Source organism: Dromaius novaehollandiae, chromosome Z, assembly GCF_036370855.1.
Source record: "Dromaius novaehollandiae isolate bDroNov1 chromosome Z, bDroNov1.hap1, whole genome shotgun sequence".
NCBI lineage: Eukaryota > Metazoa > Chordata > Aves > Casuariiformes > Dromaiidae > Dromaius > Dromaius novaehollandiae.
Window position 1 is genome coordinate 15,211,969 of NC_088132.1, and position 22,617 is coordinate 15,234,585.

Sequence of the window (22,617 nt, forward strand, 5' to 3'; positions counted from 1 at the left end):
CTAAAGAAACACAATTTAGGTGACCATATTTTGCATACTAGTACATCATATGTTTTCTACTAGTGTGAGATCATTGGCCTTCTTTAACAAGATCTGACAAAGACGGTCAGTTCCCACAAGGCTTATGAAAACTGGCAAGCTGTACAGAAGAGAAAGATACTATTACTTGTTTCCCAGCCAGAGGAAAGTAAATGTTGAATTCAACTCTTCTGGTACACTAGAAAGATACTATGTGCATCCTAAGCCTGGGAAAACTTTCCATCAGAACTTGCATCTTAAGATGTCAGCTAATCCAAATACAAGACAACTTCATAAGAAAGCAGGTTCTACTAGTTCTACTGCTCACGGTAACAAAGCACAGTTTGCTAACACTGTAAAAAATGAAAAATGAAAAAAATATTCTTGAAACAGCAGAATTTTGGGATATTTTTAATTATTATAGAAAGTTACAAAGAAAAACAAAGTGTTCCTCATTTAGCCTTTCAACACCACTGAAGTCTTAGGCATGGTTTTTACTGAAAGTGCATTTTAGAAAGAGGCACAAATATCTTATTTTTTGGACAGAAAGTAAGGTAGCTGGAGGCAAAGACATTTATCCAAGATCACCCAGCAGGCCATGGGCAGCAACAGGAATGAAACACAGGACTGAACTATCAAGAGACCTATGTGCTGTATGATATAATCTCCTCCAGTGTTCACTGTTAACAAGTGTGCACCTCGATGAACAGTGCTGTTACTGCAATGTATTAAGAATACAACTTTTAGCAGAAAAAGCATTATGTTTAAAATATTCCCCTTAAAAACACTGCTATGTGATTGGAATATTAAATAACATTTGGATACCTAACAACAAAGTCCGAGAGCTTTTCCAGGCACACTGCTAACAGGAGGGATTCCTTAATTTGGCTGAAACATTCATCTTAAATTCAGATTATTACACTGAGAACACAAGAAATGTTATATTGCTAGAATAATCACATTAACTGGAGGGGCTATATGGCACATTAATTACAATTTCCCAGCCCATTCTTCTGTCTTTTGAGCACTTCACTGCCCTTTGACCACATGTAGCAGAAAGCACACAGCCCTTGTACAGAAAGAACACTTGCATATCATCCAGGGTATGTCTGTGTAGCACAACACAGTGCAATCTAGAGATATGAGAACTAGTGTAGGTAACAAACCCAAGAAAGCAAAAAAATTAATGAGGCGGCCTTTTAATAGGGGTATTTAGCCCCCTAAGTCACAATACTGCTTCCATTTCCAAGCCAGCTCAGGAATCTCTGCATGGCACTTGCATCATAAAAGCAGATCTGCAGTCTGTCATTTGCTTATTTTTGTTTTTTATGTGTGCAATCAAGAAGAAAATCCACTTCAGATGTCCTTCACTACAAAGGTAACCGCCATGATTCAAAATGATCCTGAGGAAGAACAGAAGAAAAGGAAGTATCTCCAGCCTAGTAGGTGTATTCTGGAGAAGGAATTTGTATAACCACAAACACCTTCTTGTCTTAATCAGAGTGAGTTATCTGTTCTCTAAAAATTTCAAATTTTATCCATACTTATTATACTGTATCAAAGCAAAAATTAGCATTTTTAAAACAGCACTGTAGTTTTATTTGAAAGGCCAATGTTCTACTAATAAGCCTTTCCCCTCACAGTTTGGAGTTGAGCTGTACCAGCATCTTTTCCAGCCTCATTGCTAATGCCATGTTACCGCTAATCCTTAATTTTCCTGACATGAAGGCCATGGTTGGCTTTAGTTTACCTAAAAAGAAGGAACAGAGTCATCAGGAAACAGTCACATAAGAAACAGTAATATCATTATAATAAGATCTACCAGTTCTTTAGAAATTCCTCTTTGATATATATTTGGTATTTTTATCCACATGTTAAAAATGCTAAATCATACTCTTTGGTTAATTCTCATCCCCCTCAAATGTCTCAGTCTAACAAAGTATTTCCAAATGTATCTAATATAAAAATGTATTGAAAGCCTTTGCTGAAAAAGACAAGGCTGATTAATTGAAGTAGAATTTGCTTTTCCACACTATTTTTAAAGGTATTTTTTGAGGACTTCATTAATGTTTAACTTCCTTAATGGATAATTTCCTTTACCATGATTAATCTATTATCTTCTGACTTTTTTTTTTTTTTAAAAGTTTTGCCAAAGGAGGTTCAGAATTGTTTTGAACAGTAATAAACCTGGAAATCAGAGTTATGAAAAAGTATAGTCACCTAACATTACAGAAAGTGTGACATTGCACTTTGTCCCGCAATACATAATACATTTTCACCATTAAAATCCTTTCTAGAACTGAAACAGATTTACTAAGAGTGCAGAATTGCATCAGCTTTTGTATGCTATTACTTAACCGAAGATTAGATTATGAATGATCTCAACTGAGCAAAGACCATATAACTCAGGCCTTGGGGAGAAGGGGAAAAGAAACAAACTAGTTTATTTTGCTACCAAGTTCTGTAACAAAAACATCTTACTTATTGGTTTTATTTAGCAGAAATTAAATATAGGGGCATGAAAGGAGACTATTTGCTATTTCAACAACAACAAGAAAAATTTAAGGCATGAATGCAAAAAATGAAACATTTCATTGTTTGCCTGTATCAGTCAGTGCATCTGAACAAAGCAAACACTTTGTAAACTCTCTGGAAGCAGCACGCATACTCAGAATATGGAAGGCAAATATTAGAGAGGCGTGAAAAAAAGCTCAACAGCTTGACTGAATACTTTCTGAAACTGCACTCACTACTAAATTTTTTACAGCTACCAAATAGAGCAGTAAAAACTTTTATCCTCTTTTTGTTCTCGGACTGTAAGAGTTAAGAAAGATCAAAGGGGTTACATACTACTTTCACTTGAACCACAAAAAGCCTAAATCTCACCCAATAGAATCACAAAAAGTGGGAAGATTGTCTATTAACCAATCATGTGAATGACTTCTAGGCACAAGTAACTGCATCTACTTTGTTAAATATATTTGCTACTCACCTGTGAACATTTTCACAAAGTCAGCACTTGACAAGCTCATAACTACATCAGCCTTCACAGGAGGTTTGCCGCAACCAGCACTCCCACCTTTGGTTTTAAGGTCAATATACCAAGTGCCTCCATCATCACCTGAACAGAACAGTGAAAACATAACAGTGCAGGAAAGAGGACTGTGCCTTATTCTTTACCATCAGCCAAACAGTTATTTTCTTTTTACATTTGGCATAATTATATACGCTATTTACCCTGAAGGTGCTTTGCAAGAAGTTAACACTTTCCCTACGCTCTCTATACTGGCAAAGCCAGTCCTTGGCAGATGCCCTGTAATACTACATATCAGGGGACACAGACAGAAGAACCCAAAGGGAGCAGCTTTCTGCTGCAGAACTACTGGCAGCTGGCACTTCTAACATATCCCTGGACCTCCTGAGTAACCCCAATATATCATCATTCTAACCCTCTGCATTACGTCCAGAGTTCTGACAGTCTGCCCACGCACACCGCACACATATATCGTGTAAAACAAACAAAAAGAATACCAGAAAAAATCCCCCCACTCCTCCCCTACAACCAAACAGATGTGAAGAAAAATCAGGAACTGCTAGTCATACAGCAGGAGCAGCAATTACTATATTCACTGAAGTTGGTCCTGTAAAGTAGCATTACACAGAGTGCTACAAAAGATGTTTTGTTTCTCAATCAGCTTTAAAACACGAATGTTTCTCCATGAAAACACCAAATGTACTTTGCTATAAATGTGAGCATGTGAAGATTTAACAAATGAAAGTCTTACCAGATAATTCAAACAGAAAGACACCCTGAATAGCTTTCACAAATTCTTCACTTATTGCTCCCTGAATAACTTTAAATGTTTCTGCAACAGGACTCAATGGCTTGGCTGAAGCAGATTCTAAATTAACCTTAGCTCCATCTGGTCCCTTGTGCTTGGGTTGGCTTGATTTCTTTTCCTCTTTGAATCCTTGGGAAGCACCTGCAAGAAATAGATCCTTTTCCTCTGTAAAATCCCAAATACTTTTTTCTTAAGTAGAAAAATCTGATCAGAAAGTATATATACACCTCTCCTGACCTTTGGTGATGTTCTAATCTTTAAGATAAGCAGTAGGGAAACGAGTTTCCCAAATCAAAGGATTTTGCTATTTCAGTTACTATTAAAACTGAAAAAGGATGTTTTAGCACCTGGAAATATGAATGGATGTGCACCAATAAAGACAATTCCATAATATATTTCATTTCCTAATACATCAAAAGAAAAAACAAAATAAAAATTCAGCAGAACTCTGACTGTCCATAGTTCATTACAGATGCTTTACACAGCTTGACATCATTTTCTGCACAATCCATATACTTCTTAAAACACCAACAAAAAATAAACCGGTGTTTGTAACAACAAAACTTTCATCCACAAATGTTTTGCTTTTGTATATCTTTCTCAGACAGAGATATTTTCATTAATACCATTTTAAGGGTTTCTGAGCTGTAAGTCAACTCACTGTCTTAATAAGCATTTTACTGTACTGCAGTGAAAATATGAGTTTAACAATAAAGGACAGCGCTTGCCATTTACAAGGCGTATCAGGTTGCACAGCCTTTTAAAATGTCTTAAAAAGTCTGTTGTGTCTTAAGTATCAAAAAATTAAAATTGTGACTATTTTGTCAACCCTTACTAAAAAACTTTGGTTGTGAGGTCCAGGGAATTAACAGCATCAGTACCTGGCTAAAAAGTATTAGTACATTTTCTCAAATAGTATCTTCAAGGGAAAGGGAGGTGATCTGTTCAAATATAGCCTCCTTCTACCTTTCTGTTATTAATATTTTGGCACTCCTGTAAAACCTATTCGGAATTCTTATTTGCCCTCCAATGGTCAAACTACAGCTTTCAAAACAGCAAAACCAATGATTTTCTAAAGATTCTTCTATTTCGTCTGTGAGACATTTACATTCGTGTAAATTGTACAAGTTTCATGTAAGAAGCAATGGATGCTCTGCTTCATGTTTTTTGGAAAAATCAGAGGCATCACATGACCCTTCTGCAAAATGTGCTTTTTGCTACTTATTTCTTTTTCCAGCAGCATTTACCTGTGACTTTCATACTACTGAAATTCAGATGTTCAGAAAAGGATTCTTTAAAATAAGGCACTGATTTCATATGATGAAAGTTCCAAAGTCCTGTGGAAGGTAACATTCTTTCCTAATATCAAGTAAACTTAGACACACTGCAACACTCCCAAAAATTATGCACCCCAAATGAAAAAAAGGGTTTTGTGAGCTAGCTTGAATGGAGTCCAAGTGCTTGTGAGAAAATAAAAAAAGAACTGAAATATGGATAGCATTAATTATGGTCAGATATAATAGCCAATAATCAACTTCTACACGTAGTGCTTTCCCTACCATGCTGTTCTAGTTTCATTCCTGTCATATCAGGTTCAACATCCAAGAAGAAGTCAGGTAACAGAGCATGACCTAAAGGAGAGGGAAGAGAAAAAAAAAAAAAAAAAAAAAAGCAAGTCCAAGTAAAGACAAACAGCATAAGCAAGAATCCATTTAGTATGAAAATAAATCCTAGTTTGTAAATAGTAAAACTACAGTTTGAAGGAAAGACAGGCCAGCAGTAAGGCAAAGCAGTATCTTTGTTTGGTTAGATTTTGATTCATTTTAAATCAGAACTAGAACCCTCTTAAGTCTGCAGTGAAGAACATCTGAAGAACAGGAGAAGCCACCTCACCAGCTGGTAAGTACTCATATATGCATCTACAGTGCATTTCCTCCTTCTGAATGGATATTTTTTATTTAATAGACACTTAATGATTAGAGCTTTAGTGGACTGGTCTGCATTTCCCAGAAATGCATTTTCTGAAAGCTGAGGCAAAACAACTTCATTACATATTTAAGAACCTCCGAGAACAAAAAAAAATTTCTGTTCTCCAAAACAGCCTTCCTTGCTGAACTTCTCAACTTAAAGAACTGTTTTACCTGGTGCAATTGCATAGACATCAAAATCCTTAATTCCTTCTTCTTTCAAGAGAGCTTCATCAATAACAAAGTTTCCAGTGAAACTTTTCGGTTTTGTTAAAATGCAATATGCAGCATCTGCAAGGATGTCCGTTTTTCTGCACTGTTTTTCTACTCCACTTCCTCCCAGCATATCCATAGCCGCTGTATAAATGGCTAGAAAGTTCAGAGAAAAAGAAAACAAAGACAACAAAGAAAACAAAAAGAAAACAACCATTGATGATGTTATATTCCCATCTCTCATCTGACAAGTTAACAAACATTATTTTTCTTTCACAAGAAAGGAAATCACAGAAGACAGAGCTATGAAATACTACAAACCAACAAATAATTCTCTTCAAGTACCAGTAAGAACAAAGCAAGCTATTTACAGAACCCAAAAGAGGAATAATGGGAAATGCTTCTTAAGACATTCAGGTCCCACTCTCCCTCTATCAATGCACACATACCTGCACTAGGCTTTTTTCCTTATAGATTTCTTCCAGATCATTCAGGACATGAAAAACTAACAGAACAACTATCTTACTCAGAGTGAATGTATGATATATGTATGAATGTATGACATTAGTAATCAATGAGTGTTTCATTCGGTGAATGTTTCCTTGCTTAATTTTAACCTTGCAATAACTCGTGAGACAGCAATGTCTCTTGTAAATTAAAGATGAGAAACTGAATACAGAAAACTCCAATAACTTGTTCAATATTGCACAGAAAGGCAGATCTCCTATGCTTTTGGTTCTCCTATTAACTAATTCTACTAACTATTGAACTGTTCCATTGTCTTCCTTATTTTTCCCCACAGAAAAACTAACATTCAGGCACATTCGAACTTAAGTCTTTAACTGCTTTTTCCAGTTGAGGCATCTACTTCATTTTACTTCCATGTTCTTCTACGAAAAAGGCTGTTTGGTTCCAGCTTCTGGTATTTGTCATGTTACTGGCTTTCCATTATGCAGTTTTGCTTCAAGACTTCTTCCCATCTACTGTTCAATATCCAACACACTCTGCCCCTCCCCTGTATGTTCCATGGCAGATTCGCAAATCCTTTCCTACATTTGAGGGTGGCAGGTCCTGGAGGTGGAAGGATAAACTGGATTCCAAGTGACTTCTGTCCTCCTTTCAGTGCTCACACTTCACAGAAAGTAATGGTAGCTTTGATGCAGAAATGATTACAACATCCTTTAACACACAAAGAATAGGCATTGTGCAGAATACATCTGTCTGATGCATCATTCACCTTCCGAAAAAGAACTGGGAAAAGGAAAGATGGTCTTAAATGCTGCTAGGGAGATCCTACTCAAAGTGTGCTCTGGAAAAGTGCAAAAGGTGGCTGACCTTGTCCACTCATTTCCAAGGCTTAGTTTACTCTTCTGTGATGAGGATTAGATTTCATATATTTTTGATCAATCTGATTTTCTTTTTTATTTTAAATCAACTGAACTGCTATAAACACAGTCCTCTCTGAGACAGATGGCAAACAGATATACTATACAAACAGTTTCCCTAGGTCTTTTTCTCCTTCTGAAGGATAGGATATCCATTAGCCTTTCTTCAGTCCTCTGGGACATGACCTGTCCCACCATATATATATATATTTTTTTAAAGATAACTACTGACAATTAGGAGATGATTTCAGTGAAGTACTCTGACAAAATTTATCAGGTTCTGTTGACCTGAATGCTTTCCATTATTCTAATGAGGCATTAACCTGTTCACTTTCCCTGGCCCACACTCCTGCCACTTCCCTGTTGGTGTCAAGTGTTATACTTCTAATCACAATGAGCACCTGTGTGCACAGACTGCAGCAAAATGGCTTTGTACAGCTTCTGCTTTATACGCTGGCTGTCCATCCTTCCACTTTTTCTATGTAAAGAGTGTCTGCTTTTCCTCTAATGCACATAGTCTTCCATGTCCCCTACCACAGTACTGCTAGCTCCCAATATACATCTACTGTTTATACACAGTCATCCTCAGCGATGGGGTCTTCCCCTCTTCCTTTTTGTAGGCTCTCTCTTAAATTTTATGTAAGTGGAGAGCTCCTGTTATCTTACTACCAGAATATTTTTGTGTGTTTAACAAGGGTTAATTTTCTCCTAGATAGTAGATCTGAAGTTTGATTAACCAATATCAAGGAACTGGCATCTATGCTACCAAAGTGATAACCTCCAGTGCTGAGATTAATTATATTTATAAGAGACTGCAGTAGATTTTTTGATTAAAAATACATTTTTTTTCAACTGAATTTTAGATACCACAGAAATCTGTAATTCTTGTATCTCTATGTGTGATCACATGGAAGTAGTTAACTTTCTGGCTTTGGAAAGATAAAAGTTTTATTAAAAAGAAAAAAATTTTTTAGGGAGAATTGTGTATTTTTCACGATTAACTCTTCATCTTTGGTGTACTTATGGAAAGTGCATGTATAGCTTCAGAGTCCCGACTGCCTTCCTTGCAATGGAGTCAAAACTTACCATTCTGGTTTGGGGTCCCTGTTTTATCTTATGTTTCTGAAGGAGTTATAAGAAATATGCACTGGGTTCCAGGTACTTGCTTCTTGAGCGCTCCAGGGAAACCTCAGAAAAGTTTCATTGCAGACTTTTTTGTTATAACGTCTTCTAACACAAGGACTGGGCTCACATCATTAAAAGGCAGGATTTCCTTCCAATTTTAACATTAGTATCACTTTTGCACACAGATATATTTGGGGTAGAGACTGGCTTACTTTGGCAAACAGCTGAGTAGAAAACCTGAGCTGCAGCTCCAGTTCTCACTGACAACAAACCTAAGTTAACACAACATGGGAATGTCACGCTTTTTTTCCTTCTACAAAACTCTGCTTGCTGGTCATAGGAAATCAGAGTATCAGACGGTTCTGTGAAAAACTGTCTACTGGACCAGAATGCAAGAACTTACAGAAATTTTTTTTCCTGCATCCACAGAAGTATGTCAGTTCCATCTAGATCTTGCCAATCTAACCAGCAAGGATTTCTAAACAGTGCTACATAAACAGATGTTTCATACATACTAACATAAACATGTTGGTATTTTTGTGATTCTATACAAACCAAAACTCAGGGCATGTGAGAGGGAGCACAGGCAAGCCAACTGGCGTCAGCTAACTGAAAGGGCTGAATGGGTTGTAATCTAGCCAAAGACAAGTTTGGCTCAAAGTGGCAACTGACTACCGAGAACTTTAAATAAAAAACAACACCTATGTGAGATGAACAAAGAATATGTAAAAGAACTATTTAGTGTCCTGAATCAATTTCAGAATAAGTTTAAAGTATATTCAAAGTCAAATAAGCCACAGAAGACAAAATACAAAAATTAGTTATTAGTACCACTAAAAAAAAAAAAAGAAAGAAAGAAAAGAAATCACCTGTTTTAGGCCATAAAGCATTGACAGCAACTTCTCCTCTAAATTCTTCTGCCATTCCCAAGACACACATGGACATCCCATATTTAGAAATGGTGTAAGCTAGGACAAAAAGTGTTAAAAAAAAACCAAAAAACAAGAACCATAGAGTATTTAGTATGATAAAAACTGACTGTTCATGTGCAAACCTTTAATTATGGAGGACAGAAAAGTCAAGTTACTTGTTCATAAGGAAAACTAAGTCTTTTAGGACAAAACAGTATATTTTTAGACTAAAAATATACATACATACACCACCAGACATGAACTAGTCTGCCATCTTTTTTTCACTAGGACTAAAATGAAAGGTATGCAATTTTTCTTTTTTTAAACAAACAAAAACAATGACTGAAGTTTAAGTGTACAGTTTTTTGTTGTGTGATTTATTCACAGCACTCTGACAAAGCTCTCAAACTTTTCCGAGACCCAAGGCATACTAACTGCTTAATCAATCCAATATTCTACGAAAAAAAAAGAAATTCTACATCCCTCTTGTCATTTTCCAGAAAGCAAACTTTTAGGGGGAAAGAACTGGGCCTTGCTATGGAAGTTTATGATGACAACTGTCCAAAACTGAAAGGTGTTTACAGGTTTGAAATGAACAACATATGTTTTAACCTCAGAGCAGAATGGGGTCTCATTCCCTCCTCAAAATTACTTTTCATTTAAAAAGACAATGTTTGAGTTTTATCTCTATTAAATCAAATGCAAAACTGAAGCAGTAAGAAAACCAATTTTGATTTTCTATCTCTATTTGGAACAGAAACCATTTTGAAGTTTTAAAAATCCCCAGAAAAAGCATAGACTCTTACCTACAGAGCTTTCTTGAAAACTTAAAGGACGTACTGGGCCATAAAACTGGCATTACTTCCTCCCAAAACAATTCCTTTCAGGCAAGGTACAGAACATACTGCGGTACAGAATATACCAGTACGTATTTATAGTTAAAAATACAAGATCTGGCATTCTGGGCTGTCACTCCTGCACATTTCACCAGGTTTTTATGTGGTTATCAAAAAAGTAATAAAAACAAAGACATTGAACACTACTTACCACAATGATTTTTGAACCAGATGGGATTCAGATTAAGAGGTGGGCTGAGGTTCAGGATGTGGGCGTTCTTACTCTTCCTCAGGTGAGGAAGGCATATTTTAGACCTGAAAGGTAGAAGTCAGAACAACTCAATAACCTTTTATTTTATGGAAGATAGTAAGAACATTCTATCAGACCCACCACTATTTTCATTTATGCAAAGGTCACACACTAAGCTAAGACCATGCCCTTATACCAGTTATTTGATTAACTCATACAAAGAACAATAACAATAAAAAGATCTGTCCTATCTCATTTATCTCAGGCAGAGTACTCACACCTGAGAACTGCGCCACATCTTCCAAACAGTGCTGCTGCAGCTACTAAAAGCAAATTTTCCAAATACTCAGAAGCCATACTCACCTTCTAATAGTTCTGGTAGGTGAAACAAAACCATACAAGGGACCAAGCCAAATTATCAGTACAGTGCATCTTTTAGTCATAAATGTATCATCTCTTCTGATCACACATACATTTCTTCTTTAAAATAATGTTATAGAAACAGTAGTGTATAATGAAAGGTTATTACAAGCATTCCAAGCAAAACTGAAAACCTATTCTCTGCTGACCGGAAGAGTCACCCATTTCATTTAACTTAGAATTTACAGTGTTAAAGAGGAACACGTACCTGTAAATCATAGCTTTCACTTTATAAGAAACTGTCATTTGCCTTCAATTCTACAACTAGGGTGCATGTTTACATTTGATCTCTGCTGGAAATCAATCATATTTTTAATCAAGATTCACAGGGAGGACAGGACTGCAGTGGACTACATTGCCTACCTACTACGTACACATTTCAGCAGGATGCATGCATACTGTCAGTCACAGAAGTGATATCTACAACTGCAAAGTCATTAAAATAAACACTACCTTTTACCACTTACTTAAATGCACTGGGGTTCCAACTCTTTTCAGCGACAGAGTGTGAAGTTCACTAACAAATGTTTCACATTTGGTTAATGCACATGAGCTGAGAACATGCCAACAGGTATATTCTGTAAGATGAGATGTCTCCCATACCTCTTCCACACAGACCAAAAAAACATGCCATTTTTTTTCTACCTAGTATAATATTTCAACATTAAATTGACAACAAATCTCTTCAAATTACTGACAGAATCTACATACAAAGGAAGATGAAGAAAAAGCTGAAACGCTTGGCTAAGTTTTCCCAACTGATGATTATAAAAGCAATGACAAAGGCCATCTGTAACTTCCCTTGAAAGGCATTAATCTTTCATGTATTTTTGCATTTGCAGCAACATGTTTTCTTCTCTTTTTTTAAGGCAGAGGAGTACCCAAACAAAAGATGACTAAGAGTTCTTCTCTAATTTGGAATAGCAAGATGTCAACATCAGGAAAGTGATTGTCAATGTTAAGGAAAAAAAAACGAGCTTGCCAATAACAACACCATGGAACCTACTCAGAGATCTAGCAAGAGACATCTAGCAAGTATTTTCTAGCTTGGTATCTTCTTGAATACCAAGTTCTAAAGACAATCTTCCCTTGTGAGCATAGAATTAGTAACGCTCACAGACTTTCAGAAGTAGACAACACAGGGCAGAATTAAGAAATCAAACTCTGCAAGCGTATTTCTCTCTCTGTCTTGCTCACTCTCTTTCTACACACCACGCAGGTGTCTTTCTAGTTCAGAAGAGTACTATGCACATGTATTCTTTAACTACTTCAGTGGCAAATCCTTCCACTGATTTTAAAACAGCAGAACTTTAAGGAATATAATCATAATGTCTGATAACCAAATTCATCTTTATGAACTGGAATGACAAACACTATTCTAGATCTAAGTGCTCTGATACAAGAGACTCTGATCACATCAAGTAACATTTTAAAGCAGAGAATCAGCATCATCCTATGGATTTTTTAATGCAGGCCTGTTAAAACCAAGATTTTAGGTTTATCTCAGAGCAGCTTTAAAAGACAGCCTGTAAATCTAAAAATAAGTCCTCCCAAGTGAACCCATTTGGAAAAACGAGCAAAATAAGGGCCACATGAATTGTGAAACCAAATCTTGGTAGTATTTAATTAATAGAATCAATAAGCTCAAAATAGGTGGCAAACACTTTAGATCATTACGTCTTTCGTATTTCTCATTTAAGTTATTTGATGTCTCTCAGGACCAAAAAGAAAATTAGGAGCAGGAAGTTGACAAGATATTGCAGCTGAAGTTCACAAATACCTAATCATTTTGCTTGGAATGAGAGAAGAGAAAACATGTAGCAAAGCTGAGCTGGAACTCCATTTGACAGAAATACACTAGCCTATATGTTGCTACCCACACAGGGGGGCTTATGAATCTTTAGCAACAACAGTAATAAGGCCCAGATTTATGCCTACTAGAAGTACATAATTTGGAGGAACAGCAATGTCACTGTCAACTGCCCATGAAGACTGACATTTCTTCCACACTAATTACTTGTTCTAGCTGTCAGATGCCAATTAATTCTTGCAAATGTTAATTTCAAACGAGTCAGTAGCCGAGCAATTTTCTGTGATTCTGTACAATACTTTCACTTGAACTCTAGGCTAGTGAGACAGCTATACAATTTCCTGCATAAACTGAGGTAACAATCATATTTTCTGTAACAATTACTGTTTCCCTCTCTCAGCACTTACGTAAGGTAGGTTCCTCGTACATTGACATCCATCATAAGATTGGCCTTCTTCGTTTCTGTTTCCAAAGTGCCAGACAAAGAGATGGCGCTTGCATTGTTCACCAAAATATCAATGCCTATTTAAAAAAAAAAATAGTCTCACATCATCATTTTAAGGTACAAACCATGAGTAAGACAGGCTGTTCTTTCTTACTGTTATTCAAAAATTTGAAAAATCTGCCTGTTAATGAGTACTTTCTCCCCACACCTTAGCATACCTCCAAAAGTCTTCACAGCTTTCTCCACAGCATTAATGATTTGCTGTTCTTCCCTCACATTAACAACGCATGGCAGTGCCTTTCCTCCAGCTGCTTCAACTGCACAGTTGGAAAATAAGACATTTAAAAATTTGCTCTCAAACTGAAAAGCATGAAACTATTAAGAATCTCTCATTCAATGAAATGTTTGAAAAAGACAGTGAAAATCATATTCTCAAACTGTGACCTTGCCTAAGTATTGCAGACTCATATCACTTCCTTTCCATATGTTTCTTAAAGAACAGAAAAGCCAAAACCATATCCTAACACTAAGAATGTGTATGGTACACACATATATCTTTGTTAACATAATATTTTCACAATTGTGCACATACACCTTCGTTAAAGTGATATTTTGACACATCACAGCATTCTTGGGTGGCAAGAGACGCATTAGGCTTATTTTATTAAAGGTGAAGTGGTGCTCAGAAAGTCTAAAAAATTTTCCACTCATGTACAAAAACTAAGCTAGGACACAGACCTAACCCAGCACCTGAAGTCCAGCCTTATCTATTACAACTTACTCTCTTCCGCAGCAGTGTAGATAGTTCCTGGAAGAGTACGATGGGGTTCAGCTGTCTTGGCAGCTATCACAATGTTTGCACCATCTTTGGCAGCTTTCAAGGCAATGGCTTTGCCAATGCCCCGGCTTGCACCCGTGATGAAGAGTGTGCATCCTGCCAATTTCCTACAAGTGAATGGGGAGTGGGTAGTAAAGAAAAGGGAGAACAAAATAAAACCCTGTAAATCACTGACTTTCAACACTCTTTAAAGACAAAAATAATGGGTGCAGTCTTCTAACCAGCTCATTTTCTTCATCATTTTACTAAGAAAACGGCCCAAAAATGCAAAAGAAATGGATAAAGCTAGAGTGCAGTACAGTCTTATACCACCACTGAAGATAAGAGGACTTTCTGAGTTTATAAGCTCTATAAACCAGGATCATTACACAACTTACCCAATTACATTTCCCCCCCTTTTGGGAAATGGTTCAACACACTGTCTACAACTGAGTTGCTAAGTTCTACAGCAATGAAAAAGGAGCATAGATTGTGAAAATGAAACCTCAGGTTCTAATGATACAATACACCTACCTACACAGTACAATTTATGTGTCCTAGCATTCTAAACACAAAGAACCAATGCCTTAATGTGATACAAAGTTCAAGTCCATAATCATAAAGTCTGTGCGGTGTGCCAAACACAAGAGCCAAAAATGCATTAGCTTGATTTTCAGAAATAGCAATTATTTATATTAAAATTTTTACACTAAACTCAACAGCTTCCCAGTAACTATACTTAATCTAACCAAAAAATGGGTCATATAAAAACTTTGCGAAGAAAATAACAAGTTTTAGAATCTCAGAAGGATAGGTGGCTTCACACCTGTCACTGAATTTTTGAAGAACAAAAAAGATCTCAGATCTACTTTAAAGCATATTTGACAATAAAACCTCTTAGACAACTGGTTTTCGAAATGAAGAGATGTGCATTTCAGTGTTCTGCATAAAACTTGTGCTCCTTTCCATACTTCAGTGAAAAACCAAAAGTACAAGCTTTCAATCCTATTTAAAGCATGCATATAAACTTAGCACTACAGCAACTTCAATTTTCACTCACATCACAAATGCTATATACAGGATTTTAAACTTGCATTAGTATTCCTTTACGTCTTTGACAGACTTTACCTACTCCTCTTTCTCCAGGCCACAGTTTTCTCTCAGCAAACTGAGAGCATCTTCCTCTCTAACAAAGTGAAGGAATATAAGCGTTTGCTTTCAAAAGACAGAACTGAGATGTCAGGGTGCCTGCCACGGCAAAGGTATTCTTAGGCATCAGAAGAGTCCCAGGAAGTAAATGAAGCCCTGCAAGTGCCAAATCAAAGAACATTCTCCTGTACAACTGGATCTTAGAGAGGCAGAGAAAGAAAAAAATCTCAAAATACAGTGAATCACAAAAAAACTACTGCCTACAGTACAGTCACATGCACAGTGAGAAAAGTTCATTTCAGTAATATATAGTGATAGCACTGAAGAGTCAAGTAAGGCCAGAATTTGGCTTCTACCGTCAGCTGAAACTGAATTTGGGGATAAAAGGGAGTGCTTGCTGCTCTTGTTGTGCATCTCTTGTCAGTGACAGGGATTTAGCTTTCACAATCATGTGACTCTCTGAGAATTAAGGACTGCTGAAGGGAAATGGAATCCATGAGACAAAGCGAGGCAAAAGCATTTTTGCCAACAGGCTGGCCAACATGGTGAAGAGAACTTAAAATGAGAAATGACAGGGAGGGACATTACAATACACAGTCACGTGAGGAAGTGGTAAACCACCATAGAAAGCAAAGGATGCAGGGAGAGAGGCATAAGATAGACGTCAGGAATGCTAACATAAGGCAGAAGGGGGCCCACTTCAAATATATATATGCAAATGCACACGGCCTGGGAAACAAGCAGGAGTTACTAGAGGTCTGCATGCAATCACAGAACTACAACATCATTGGAATGACCAAGACAGAGCAGGACAGCTCACATGCTACTGGAGGAGTGTTGGATGGATGGATACCCTTCAGGATGCTCTTTGGAAGATGCAGGTAGGGAAGATGCAGGAGTGCTGGCCATCTACATAAGGCCACAGCTCAGATGTATGGAAATGTCTAGTGAGATAGATGAGAGGCTGGTTGAGAGCCTGTGGGTCAGGATCACACAAGAAGCCAAAAGGAGGGATTAGGGTGAGGCATGGGACAAAGCCTCTTTTAAACAACTAGAAGTCATCTGTGGATCACAGATCCTGATTCTCATGAGGCACTTTAACCTCTTTGACACTTACAAAAAGGATACCACAGCAGGATACAAACAGTCTAGAAGATTTCTGGATGGTGCTGGGAAGAACTTCTGCATAAAGATACTAAATGGGCCAACTGATGGTGACACACAGCTGAATCTGCTACTCACTAACAAGAAAAAAATGGTTGGGGATGCAGTAACTTATGGCAGCCTTAGCTTGTAATAACCATGAAAGGGTTCAAGATCCTGTGGGAAGTGAGGAAGGACAGTAGCAGAGTTCAGATCCTGGATATGAGGCAGGCAGACTCCACCTTCTTCAAGGAACTGGTAAATGAGATCCTAAGGTATTCATCCCTGAAGAGCAAAGGAGCACCGGAAAGCTGGCAGGGCTAAGCCCCTCCAAGCACTGGAATGGCCCATCCTGATACTCAGGAAGACAAGTAGATGCATTAGGAGACTAGCATGACTAAGCAGAAAACTCATGACAGAGCCCCAGTACAAAACAAACAGCACATGCGGCAAAAGCAAGGACAGGCTAAAAAGGAGGAATTAGAAACTTTGGCTACATATTTACAGGTGGTATCAGAAAAGTCAAAGTTCAGCTGCAGCTGAGGCTTGCAAGGGACAAAGGTAACAAGAGCTCCTACTGTTCCATTGGTAGTAAAAGGCTGAACAAGAAAAATGCAGGTCTGTTGCTGAATGGGGTGAGCTATTTAGTGAGAGTGGATGCAGGTAGGGCTCAGGTGCTCAATGTCTTCTTTGCCTCAGTCTCCACCAACAAGGTCTCCCAGGCCTCTGTGCTTAGGAACAGGGGTGAAGGGGAAGGAGAACAACTAGCAGTAATGACAATCAAGTCAGAAATTATTTGAGAGGACTTGATTCATACACATCCACAGAACCAGACAGGCTATAAAAGCTGTGCTAAGAGCTGGCTGACGTTCCTGCAAGGCTACTCTCTATTATCTTTGGAAAGTCATGGAGATCAGTGGAGATCTCCAAGAACTAGAGGAAAGCAAATACTGCACTCATCTTCAAAAAAAACCCAAAAGCACAATTCAGGGAACAGCTGGATCAGCCTCATTTTGGCCCTTGGGAAAATCATGGATCAAGTTGCCATGGAGCATACTTAACAAGGTGACTGGAAACTGTCATCATGAATATACCAAGGGTAAATCACGCTTGATCCACCTGACTGCCTTCTGCGATAAAATGAAAGGATTTGTGGTCAAGAGGACAACAGTAGATGTCATTTACTTCAGCAAGGCTTTCAACACCATTTCTCACAATATTTTTGTATCCAAGTTAGGACACTATGGTCTAGACAGGTGGAAGACCAGATGGGTAAAAAAAAATGGTTGGATGGTTGAGCTCAGAGCATGATGGCTAATGAGTCATATTCTGCCTGGAGGCCAGTAACAAGTGGTGCATCAAAGAGATCTATCCTGGGACCTGTCCCATGCAACATCTTATCAATGACCTAGAGAAGGTAAAAAAGCGCCGCTGGAGTGAAACAATCAGTACGCTTGAGGGCAGGGCTGCTATCCAGGGGGACCTCAGCCGGCTAGGGGAACGCTGACAGGAGCCTCATGAAATTCAAGGACAAATGCGCAGTCCTGCACCAGGGAAGGGAGAGTCCCTGCAATGGTACGGATTGAGGACTGAACAGCCAGGGAGCCTGAAAAGGTCCTGAGGGGCTTGGCAGTCACCAACTTGATTATAAGTCAGCAGTGTGCTCTGGCAGCAAAGCAAACCAGCAGCATCATGAGCTGTAGGAAGAGCATAGCCAGCAGATCAAGCAAAGGCATTATCCCCCCTCTATTCAGCACTTGTTAAGATCACACCTAGATACTGCCTGCAGTTCTGGGCCCACCAATAAAGGCTGCTGACAACAAATGAGAGCAAGTTCAGCAGTGGGAGATGGAGACAGCTGGGGGCTGGAACACTTGCCATGTAAGGAGAGGTGGAGAGATCTGGGCTTGTTCAGCCTGGAGAGGAGACAGCTTTGCAAGGACCAAAGAGCAGCCTCCCCATAGCTGTAAGGAGGTGACTGAAGAGACAGAGCCAGGTTCTTCAAAATGGTGCATAGTAACAGGGTAAGAGACTGCTGGCTCTTTCAAACTGAAAGATGACCAGTTCAGACTAGAGAGGTTTAGACTGCCTGACCTGACAGGGACAATCAAACAGTGCAACAGAAGCCCAGAGAGATTGTGCCATCTCTGTCCTCAGAGGTTTTCAAGTCCTGACTGGAAAAAGTCCTGAGCGACTTGGTCTGGTCTGACAGCCGACTCTGCTGTGAGAGTGAAGTTGGATTAGAGATCCCACAAGACCCCCTTGGGTGTCTTGGGTAGCCATGACTCTTGCTTGCAGCTCTCTTCTGTGCAATTCCCTCTCCACACAAACGTTCCCTCTACATAAACCTGCCTCTTCTCCCTAGGCTCACAGGTCACCACTGACAACTTTCACTCTCTGGAGGTTCTTTCCTTAAATTCTAGCTCCATTATCTCCAGTTCTGCCCCAATAGCCCATAGAAATAGCGTTCACCAACATAAGTAAAGATCTACTAACAGGAAAAGTTCACTTTCGCTTCATTCTCTCTGAGATGTGGAGCTGACTTGATGCTCTCTCTCACACTCCTGTCTATTTTTAAAGCATATTTGCTTCTTTCTCAGTTTTACTACTAATCATCTCTCACTCAAGAAGTCTTATTTATCCTCTTCAACTTGGTGTGACAGCATCTGCAAAGCCAAACGCACCAATCTCTTCAAATGTTTATTCTGCATCACCAAAAGAACAAGGCCTCACACAAGATTTACAGCATTTTAAGCATGGTGGCAAGCTTTAGGATTTATTTCCTAATGCACTTAACAGTCAAACAGTTTATGAGATTTTAAAGCATGCTCGAGTCTAAAAGTGCATATGAACTGCACTGTGAATGTTGCATCTTACTTGCTTCCACTCAAGCTGGATTCTAGCAACAAGACAGAAAATACCAAATTCACCTCTATGCCCTGCAACCTAAGGGATTTGAGAAAAATAAAGTTCCTTTCCCACCAGACACACCTCCTAAGACAGAAACCTGCTAGCTACATCAATGATCCTTTTTATAGCTTGCTTAGCAGTACATACAGAATTTACCAAGTGCTCCTGCTTATAATGTACAGGAATAAATAATGCCAACTTACATTCCTGGCTGTCAGCAGCAGTGGCTCTGTAAAAAAAGTAGTAAATGCCTCTAAATTAAGATTCTATGTTGAAGAACATTTGATTACCAGTTAGGAAGATAATAGCTTTATACATATACACTTCAGGTACGCTACACAACTTAGATAAAAATCTTCCAGTTTTATTGTAGTGTTCCAGTCAAGCATATTGACTAATAAGCCACCCAAAGCCTTCCAAGATCTCTGTCAGTCTCCACTGCACACTTACATCCTCAACTTGTTTCCAGCCAATGTGCCTTAAAGAAACTCGTTGACGAAAACCTTTCATGTCAGGCAATGCACAATCACGACCAGCTAATCCTGCAGCTGCAACTTAGGTTGATCGGACCGCCTGAACAAAAACAACTTACAAACCTGTCATGAAAAGAGCAATGCCATGCAACACCAGCTCTCGAGAGCTGAGACAGCAGACGAGAAGGTGTCAGGCGTGTTGGCACTACCTCTAATTAGAAGAGCCCACCACTTTCATTGTAAGAATTCAGCTTTAGCTCCTTGCAGCGCTGTGGAACCCGAACCATTTGAAGCCGACAACACCCATGCTAAGCTGCCACCTCAAGTTGAGTGTTTGGGGAGGGAGTCACAGAAAACTTCCGTTAAATCAGCGTGGCGCTATCGCGCATCACCCGCGGCCTGGAAAACGCCCCTAAACCGACGCCCCGGCCATCCCCCGCGCCAGAACAGCCACTCGGCGCCCTACAAGCGACCTCGCCTCCCGACCCTCACCCACCCCCGGCGGCCCGGCACCGCACGGCCCGCCCCCGCTGCCCGGCACGGCCGGCTGCCGAGGGCCGGCGGCATGCAGGCGAGCCGCGAGCGCCTTACCCCGTGTTGGGCAGCATGGCGGCGCGGGCAATGGCGCCCCGACTCCGGGCGGCCGCGTCACAGGGCGGCCCGGCCCGGCCCGGCCCGCCCCTCCTCCCGCCGCGCTCATAGGCCGCCCCCGCCCCGCCCCAACGGTCGCAACCGCCGCAACGGCCGCTCCGGCGAGGGGGCGGCGCAGCGGGGCGGAGGCGAGCGGGGCCGGGCAGCGTGCGTGGCGGAGGTCCCGCGGGGCGATCTTCGTGCGCATCTTCCTCTCTAGCGGCTGGAAGCCTGCGCGGAGGGAAGCGCGGTTGCTGTTGTGGGTGGAGCTTCCTGAGGCGAGTAGCCCTGCCTCGCCCTTTCCCCCCGCCCCTCCAGACTCAAAGTCGCGTGACAGCCCCGTGCCAGGATGGTAAGCCCCAAGCCTGCGCTGAGCTGCCCTCAAACAGCTGTGCCTGTGTAGACAGCTGCACATTTGACCCACGCATGGGATTAATTGCAGAAGGACATAGCCATCATGTTAAACCGTGCTCCTCTTCCACTTTTTGGGGGTTTTTTTCGTCTCCAGTAATTAATAGTGGAAACTGAGTGATGGGGCTCCTTTCTAGTCGAGGAGAGTCAATTTACTTCCTAGGAAATGAGGGGCAGAGGGTGAATTTTCCTCCCAGGCAGTGAGACCTGTAGCTGTGAGGGGACTACCCATACCTCCACGTATAGTATAGTAGTTCTTTTGGAAACTTTAATTGTAAATGTTTTGTCACCAATACTTTATGGAATTAGATGTGTTTGAAAAGGTAATGACTGGTAGTTTCTGTGGAGGAGAGGGAGGAGCGCTGTATTACGTATTTTTGTATTTGTCTACTACAAGAGAGCATTCTTACAGATAATAAATAATAGAGACTAGTTTTGTCCAGATCCATGTGAGCACAGCTGGATTAGATCCACAAGTACTTCAGGTTAAACTGATTTACTAAAGTTGAATTTTATCAAGTGACTCAAGATCTCCTACCCTTCCTCAGTAAGAAGTCTGGATTACTTGCTTCTGTGTTTACTGTAGCTTCAGTTTTGACGTTTCAGAAGAAATGTAGAAGGGAACCTCTGAATATTTTGTGTAGAGCCACAATGTGTCTCCAACGCCTAAAGTGACAAATGTCCAGTTGACCATGTTTATCACATAGTCAAAGCATAGTCCGGACTAGTCCCAGTTGACATCACATAAGCTGCTTCTCTCAGCCTTTGCCCATGTGCTTGCGCTCCATGTACATGCACAGCACAACAGTTTAATACTCCCACAAAGGGGAGTAATCCACTTTGCATGCAGGCAAACAAAGCCTTCAACAGCGTTTACTAGCATATCATGTAGCGTAGAGGTGAAAATAGGAAGAAGCTTAGGGAAAAAGGAACTAAGCACCACTGTGAGATGCCCTTATGATAGCACTTAGGGCACTACATGCAACTTTCCATCATCGGAAGTGTATTTATGGGCTGAAAGAGATCCATGGAGTTCTTAAGATGCTACTGCAGAATATGATTTGGGATGCTATTATCTACACTGATCAAATGAAACAAACAATTGGGGCAGTTAGGGTCTATGCTCTCATGTGCCAGGATTGCACTCTGTATGATTTTGTTAGTTAAGCTTCCCCCCACCCATCCTCCTTCTCCGCTCCTCTCCCAGTGTTTAAGATTAACAGGGAAATTGCAAAAGAAAAAAATGTTGCCAGCTGAAGTGGTTCCAGGGCCCTCCTGTCTTTAGTTCTCCATGCTGCAGGGTGCCTGTTGTGCTGCCATAAAACCATATGGCCGTGCTATGAACTAGAAAGGGATACTGAAGGAGCTAAATGATCTCCTTTATTTTCAAATTAAGCTATAGCAATTCAGCACAGTAAAATTTTGTTCAGAGTACCAAAAAAAAAAAAAAAAAAAAAAAGCACAGAAACACATTTTCTTGTTGTTCCACAGCAGAAGAAAATAAACAGTGGAGGAGAATATTCCAGGTTGGTCCCACATGTACTGTTGTGCATAATAGATGAGACAATGTTAATTCACACCCCTTTAGCACTAACTTTGCTATGTTATTTTAAGTTTCTCCTATAGTTTGGGATTCTAATTTATCTGAAATCAGCAGAGCAGTCCTTGCTTTTTCCTAGCCATGTAAAATGTGACTCCAATGGACAAATGAACCTATTTGTGTACAGTGTTTCACTTTGCAGAATCTGTAGTGTCATTCTAGAAAAAATATGCTGTGTAGTGTCTTTTTACAAAACCATTCTTGTCACCTATTGCACTTAAAAATTCCCTCTGATTCACACTTTAGCTGGATAGGTTTGTTC

The 22,617-nt window shown here is 39.7% G+C and overlaps 1 protein-coding gene across 3 annotated transcripts; it reads right to left on the minus strand.

Moving 5' to 3' along the window:
- Nucleotides 1-413: 413 nt before the first annotated feature.
- On the minus strand, nucleotides 414-20,452 carry HSDL2 (hydroxysteroid dehydrogenase like 2). 3 transcript variants are annotated; one of them, XM_064502443.1, is made up of 12 exons: nucleotides 20,306-20,391; nucleotides 19,445-19,470; nucleotides 14,004-14,167; nucleotides 13,441-13,539; nucleotides 13,185-13,299; nucleotides 10,509-10,612; nucleotides 9,420-9,518; nucleotides 6,002-6,196; nucleotides 5,420-5,491; nucleotides 3,804-4,001; nucleotides 3,011-3,139; nucleotides 414-1,768 (listed from the first exon to the last, which is right to left on the minus strand). In XM_064502443.1, coding segments are annotated over exons 2-12 (1,290 nt in total). In that variant the 5' UTR covers nucleotides 19,447-19,470; nucleotides 20,306-20,391; the 3' UTR covers nucleotides 414-1,655. The 3 variants fall into 3 exon arrangements, with proteins under 3 accessions (XP_064358513.1, XP_025958905.1, XP_064358512.1); XM_026103120.2 differs by lacking the exon at nucleotides 19,445-19,470 and having other exon boundaries at nucleotides 20,306-20,452; XM_064502442.1 differs by lacking the exons at nucleotides 14,004-14,167; nucleotides 19,445-19,470 and having other exon boundaries at nucleotides 20,306-20,429.
- Between the last annotated feature and the right edge of the window lie 2,165 nt (nucleotides 20,453-22,617).

Coding starts and splice junctions, on each gene's coding strand:
- HSDL2 (XM_026103120.2), bottom strand. Junction 10,613..13,184: donor GTACGAGGAACCTACCTTAC/GTAAGTGCTGAG, acceptor TCTACCTTTCAG/GTCTAAAATATGCCTTCCTC. Junction 3,140..3,803: donor CTTTCTGTTTGAATTATCTG/GTAAGACTTTCA, acceptor TGTTCTGTTCAG/GTGATGATGGAGGCACTTGG.